The sequence below is a fragment of the Parus major genome, chromosome 14, assembly GCF_001522545.3.
Source record: "Parus major isolate Abel chromosome 14, Parus_major1.1, whole genome shotgun sequence".
In the NCBI taxonomy this organism is placed as follows: domain Eukaryota; kingdom Metazoa; phylum Chordata; class Aves; order Passeriformes; family Paridae; genus Parus; species Parus major.
The window spans coordinates 2,948,309-2,954,308 of NC_031783.1; the positions used below are offsets into that span (position 1 = coordinate 2,948,309).

Sequence of the window (6,000 nt, forward strand, 5' to 3'; positions counted from 1 at the left end):
CCTTTCCACACACAGCCCAGAGCCCTGCTGGGAAGGACTGGACAGAGAGCCATGACAGGTCTGGCAGATGGAGCAGGAGTTAACAGCCAGCCTGAGTCTGTGGCGCAGCAGGGAACCTCACTCCACTGCTCCTGCAGTATGGAGGGATTTGGGTACCAGTTTGGAGGGATTGAATAATTCTGCTGTGGAGTCCTGCACTTTTCCATAGGAATGGCCAGCTTGTTCCTGACAGGCTCTGTTGTCCCCAGCCTGCAGTTCCTGGGCACTCAAAGGAGATCCCGGGAAATGACGCACTCTGGGTTTGCAAAAGAGGAGAATGCTGGTTTTCTCATATAATCCCTGAGCTTGAGTAGTAACCCAGTGCTTGGGCTTGGCTGTCCCTGCTAGGGAGAAAAATGTATGGCTGCCCCAAGGAGCTTCTCTGTCCCTGAAAGTCATGACCAGGACACTCTTGACATGGCCCCCCCTTCCCCTGTGCCAGCTGCAGAGGCACAAGGCTCCCCCAGTCTGAGGCACAGCTTCCCCAGGCTCTGGTGCTTTTTCTCAGCTCTAAACAGCAGCTATAGGACCTGCCTTGGAGCCCTGGCATGCAGGTCTGTGGAGGCATTCCTGGAGGAGAGGGGTGTGTGGAGAGGCACTGGGCTCAAATGGGAATTGGTGCCTTTGCTGAGACACCACAGCATGTCAGGAGCAGCTGAAGGCATCAGTTCTCATGGATGGGATGAGGAAAGGAGAGTGGGAGGGCACAGGAATGATCCATTGTGCTTCCCATGTGTGACTTGTGCCTCCTGCAGGTGTGAAATAACCTCCCGCGAGTATTGTGAATTTATGCGGGGCTACTTCCATGAGGAGGCAACGCTCTGCTCTCAGGTAAGGGTGCAGCTGGGGGGTTGTATGGCTGCCCTCCTCCCTCCAGGTGCCCCCAGCAGCTTGACAGGATCTGGGGTTGCAGTGCTGCAGAGTAGGTGTGAGTTCTGTGTCCTGTCCCACCCTGAGCCTGGGGGAAGCTGCTGCTCCTGACTGGAGAGGCAGAGCTGGCTGCATGTGTCCTCCTTTGGGGGCCAGTTTGGGACTTGGGCTGGCAGCTGGTAAAGCCCAGCAAGGACCACTGAGAAAGCAGTGGGAGAAGAATCCACAGTCTGCTTCGTGGGTGAGCAGATGCCTCAGCTCTGGGTGCTGGGCTGAAAAATGAGGGCTTAAAGCTGCCACAGGGAAGGGATGGGGTCATAAAAATTTGTGTTGGAGACAAGGCTTGGGACTTGGTTCAACAGAGAAGTGAGAGGGGAGCCCCTCTTCCAGGGCTACCTGCAGCATGCCCTGGGCTTGGAAAAGAGCCCCTCAACACCCACTTCTGCCCTAGGTGCACTGCATGGATGATGTCTGTGGGCTCCTTCCTTTCCTAAATCCAGAAGTCCCTGACCAGTTCTACCGCCTCTGGCTCTCGCTTTTCCTCCATGCTGGGTAAGCAGGGGTGGACAACTTCCACTGCTGGGCTGGGGGCACCCTCAGCCCCGGGATTGCTGTGAGGGTTGTGGCTGTCCCTTGTGGGGGACACAGGGATGCTGAGCTCTCTGGCAAGGTTTGCCATCCCGTGTTTGTTGGGAGGGATTAGCCACATGGGGAAGGCCAGAGCAGGAACTCTCAGCAAGGCTGGGGACAGAACACGAGCACAGGGGTGACTTCAGTGGCTGCTGCTTCAGCTCCTGTACTCTGCACTTGGCAGGATCCTGCACTGTCTGGTTTCAGTCTGTTTCCAAATGACGATCCTGCGGGACCTAGAGAAGCTGGCAGGATGGCACCGCATCTCTATCATCTACCTTCTCAGTGGCATCACTGGGAACCTTGCCAGTGCAATATTTCTACCCTACAGAGCAGAGGTGGGTCTCCTGCAGCCCAGGGTCCTGGTAACTTGCCCTGAGCACAACCCTTCTCTACATTTCTGTGCCTCTGGGTGAGGCAGAGCCAGCAGAGCTGGGCTCACCACTGCAGCCTTGGCACTTGTAGCTCCACGGCACCACACTGTCATTAACTCCTGAGCAGCAACACCCCCCGGGGTACCATGAGCTTTCCAGACCTGGGCTGGCTGCAGGAAAAAGGCTGTCTCATAACAGATGGGGGATTGTCCAACCACAGGGTGAGAGAAGCCCCAGGCAGGCTCAGAATCAAGTGCTGTAGCTGGTGTCAGACACTCCATGTGAGTGGCAAAGAGCAGAGCTCACCTTGCCCACAGGAGACTGCATGGCTGGGCCTGCAGGACTGCCTTCCAGCTCCTTTCATGAGGAAAACTGCATGCTGGGTGGGGGGAGCCAGGAGATGGCCTTCAAGGGCTTCTCCCCTCTGGCATCTTGAACCAGATAGACCCTCTTTAGCCTCACACCTTGATCCTAAATCCAAGCAGGCCCCTTTACTCCTGACACACTGCTATATGGATGAAGTTGCAGAGTCTCTCTGCCAGGAACCACTGAACAGGAATTGAGTAAGAAGTGACTAATTCCTGCAGCTGATCAGAGAGGCCAGGCAGGTGGCATGAGCCTGACATTATTTGTAATGCTCTTCTTCTGCAGGTTGGCCCTGCAGGATCCCAGTTTGGAATTCTGGCCTGTCTCTTTGTGGAGCTCTTCCAGAGTTGGCAAATCCTGGCACGCCCATGGAGGGCCTTCTTCAAGCTGCTGGCTGTGGTGCTCTTTCTTTTTGCCTTTGGCCTCCTGCCTTGGATTGATAATTTCGCTCACATTTCAGGATTTATCAGTGGTTTCTTCCTCTCCTTTGCCTTCCTGCCCTACATTAGCTTTGGGAAGTTTGATTTATATAGGAAACGATGCCAAATTATAGTTTTCCAGCTCATCTTCATTGCACTCTTCTCAGGACTGGTGATTCTGTTCTATTTCTACCCCATCAAATGCGAGTGGTGCGAGTTCCTCACTTGTATACCCTTCACAGACAAATTCTGCGAGAAATACGACCTGGATGCACAGCTCCACTGACAGCAAAGACTGGCTTCTCGAGCAGGCCCTGGAGATGGACTGTCTTTGCATTGCTGTGCCAGTTCCATGGGGACAAAGCCTCTAATCCAGTGACACTTCTAACCCTGCCCGTGGTTAATTTAAACTGTCTCCTTAGCACTTGGCAGGCATGGTTTGCCTTATCTCAGAAGACTCTGAAAAACAGAATGTTTGTGCCTTGTTCAATTGTATTGAACCTTTTCTGCTGCCATTATTTTTATTACACTAGTTTCAATACTACATTTTTAACCAGAGTTGTTTACTACTGCTAAGGTGGTGATTAAATGGTGAGGTAGCGTTTTAGCTACTGTGAATTGTTCTGAGTAGTCTGTGCCTACCTTTGTTATTTAATCTCATTTCTGCTATTTCCTGTACCCTGTGGAGCACCCAAACCAGCCAGATACAGATCTAGAGCTGGAAATAAGGGCCTGAGGAGCCTCAGAAAACCAGAGGGCCTCTTTAATCCTTGGAATCCACATACAGCTCAGAGGCAAACACCACAAACAGCAACTGTAAAAACATGAGAATGTCCAGTCAGTGGAGTTTGTTCCTCTTTGAAGTGTGACAGCCTTCTCCTCCAGGAAGGTGCTGAATCCACAGTCTGGTCTTGGTAGGGCTGGATTATCTGCTCTCTCTGTTTAAGAAAGAAAACACTTGTCAGTGACAATAATTACTGCATGCTGGGCTCTGCTCACCACACTGCTGTGATGGTCCAGGAGGGATCAGCCAGTGCCAGAGGTGACTGCTGGTCACAGGCACCCTGGAACAGGTGGCTGTTGTTAGGGCACACATTTTATTATACTGGATCTTGAAAATATGGCAGTGTTAAAAGAGGAATAAAAGGTAACTGTGGTCTAAAAGGAACAGTTTTTTAATGGAGCAGCAAAACAACACCAGGCTTTGGACATGCTGCTCTTACCCCTGTTCTTCAGGCACTGTGGCTGTTTTTAAAAGCATATTTTAAAACTTACTAAGCCTGAGAGTGCTGGCCCCATCGTGTATTTGTGTACACAACTCTCTCAAAATAGCAGGATTAATACCAGAGTTACGTCTGCATGAGTTAGAAACACAGCCACACTCCTGACAATGATTTCCAGACATTCAGAAAGCCTAAAAGAAAGCAAGGTCCTGGAAGGATTCACAGCAGCAAAGGAACACTGTGTTTAATGAGTTTAAAGACAATGTAGAAGCAGATTGAGTCTAAAGCTAGTCAGTTATTCCTGCTGCTGCTCCCACTGGAGTAGCTGAGTTACCATTCCCTGCTCTGAGAGGAGCACAAACATTACCAGGATCTGGAACCAGGTGCCAGCCCTGTGCAGACATTCAGAAATACTCTGCCAGCCAGCAGAGAGCAGCAGCATCAGCTCTGAGCCTCAACACCAGGGCCTGGGGCAGATGGGGGAGCTCTTAATGGGCATTCAGGACTTACCCCAAGGTTACTTGCGGAGCTTCTTTATGAAGCTGACCTCATCCCGGTTCCTGATGCCGTACCTGAACAGAGAGGTTGTTAACTGCCAGCCTCCCAGGAAAAACAAGCTGTGAAACCCTATAGCTTCATCTTTCCCAGGGACAGATGGACTCCTGCACTGCCAGGCTGTGCTCTACTAGAGGACACATTAAAATTCTCACTTGTGTATGTGGGATGTGCTTCCAGCACTGAGGGATCTGCTCATCTGCCTTTAACTGCAACAACCCCTTAACTGCAACATCTGTCACTCAGGCTCACTCTCCCAAGGACAGCTTTGATTAGGGCTGTCTTGCTGCATTTTTAGTACTTCTGACCACCTTTTCTCACTGGTCTGCAACAGGCTGGCAGACCCAGCACTGCTGGGAAGTGCCTCTTGCCTCCTCACCTCAAGAATGGGCAGGGAAACACAGGAATCACCTGTCAGTGTTGTTACCATACTGAGAGGTGGTTGAGCACCTCCAAAAATCAACACCCATCCTTGGGTATCTTCACAGAATCCTGGAATGTTACAGGATTGGAGTGGACCTTACAGACCATCCAGTCCCAACACCCCTGCCATGGACACGCCACCCCTCACCGGACCAGGTTCCTCAAAGCCTTATCTAGCCTGGCTTTGACCACTGCCAGGGCTGGGGCATCCACAACTTCCCTGGGCAGTTCTTGTTCCCTGTTCCTTCCTATCCCACATCTGTGCCGAGCTGAGTAACAGGAACCATTCTGCAGGAGTTTGGGAGAGATGGCCAAGGGTTCTGTGGGCTGCTCTGAACCGGCTGAACCCAGCACAGGACAGCGGTGGCTGAAGAACCCCCCAAGGCCATCCTGCCCTGCAGAGAGCCTCAGTCTGCCTGTCCTACTTCTGTGGGCAGTGCTGTCCCACCTCCCAGCCACTTTCCAGCACAGGAGCCCCTGACCCAGGGCACGGCCTCGCACCTCAGCCCAGCCCCTGGGGATGCTGCGTGGGCTCCTCTCAGCCCCCAGCGCTCAGTTACTCACTCTCTCAGCTTCTTCCTGTCATCCGCCAGCTTCTCTCCATTGTACGTTAGGTGGTACGTCCTCCAGATGTACTTCCTGGGGGAAAAGCACTCAGGGGGAGCCGCGGGAGGGGGTCTGGGGTGGGATACGCTCCCTGAGCCGCCCGGCCGGCCCCTCTTACCAGCTCAGGTGCTGGACACCGCCCTGCCGGGCCTGCCTCAGCTGGATGTGCCTCCGCAGCGCCTTCTTCAGCTCCAGCACCGAGGCGTTCTGCACCACCACCACGGCTGCGGGGCGGGGAGAGCCGGCTCAGGCCCGCCCGCCGCGCCCCGGGCCCCCGCCCGCCCCGGCCCCGCACGCACGCACGGTCTCGCCGTCCGCCTTGCACACCCGCACCGTCATGGCCTGCCCGTACTCCAGGGCCACCTGCGAGCCGATCTCCTCCGCCGTCACCTGCGGGCGAGTGAGACGGCCGTGAGCCCTGCCCCGCCGGCCCGGCCGGGCCCGGCCCCGCGCCCCGGGCGCACCTGCGGGGGGAGGTCGCAGAGCAGCGGGTCC

The 6,000-nt window shown here is 54.2% G+C and overlaps 2 protein-coding genes across 7 annotated transcripts in view; one reads left to right on the forward strand and one right to left on the reverse strand.

Annotated features, from left to right (window-relative positions):
- The window catches only part of RHBDF1 (rhomboid 5 homolog 1), a 34,238-nt gene extending 30,917 nt beyond the window's left edge, over positions 1-3,321 (forward strand). For all 6 annotated transcript variants that reach the window (XM_015642677.3, XM_015642671.2, XM_033517942.1 and 3 more), the window contains 4 exons: positions 795-870; positions 1,361-1,461; positions 1,724-1,877; positions 2,565-3,321. In XM_015642677.3, coding sequence (XP_015498163.1) covers positions 795-870; positions 1,361-1,461; positions 1,724-1,877; positions 2,565-2,984 — 751 coding nt within the window. In that variant the 3' untranslated portion in view covers positions 2,985-3,321. The remainder of the gene's footprint in view (positions 1-794; positions 871-1,360; positions 1,462-1,723; positions 1,878-2,564) is intronic.
- Positions 3,322-3,439: 118 nt separating this feature from the next.
- SNRNP25 (small nuclear ribonucleoprotein U11/U12 subunit 25) overlaps positions 3,440-6,000 on the reverse strand; it is a 2,898-nt gene continuing 337 nt past the window's right edge. The window contains exons 2-6 of the mRNA XM_015642680.1: positions 5,805-5,895; positions 5,624-5,729; positions 5,464-5,538; positions 4,432-4,493; positions 3,440-3,636 (exon numbers count right to left, since the gene is read on the reverse strand). Of these exons, the coding sequence (XP_015498166.1) occupies positions 4,439-4,493; positions 5,464-5,538; positions 5,624-5,729; positions 5,805-5,895 (327 nt within the window). The 3' untranslated portion in view covers positions 3,440-3,636; positions 4,432-4,438. The remainder of the gene's footprint in view (positions 3,637-4,431; positions 4,494-5,463; positions 5,539-5,623; positions 5,730-5,804; positions 5,896-6,000) is intronic.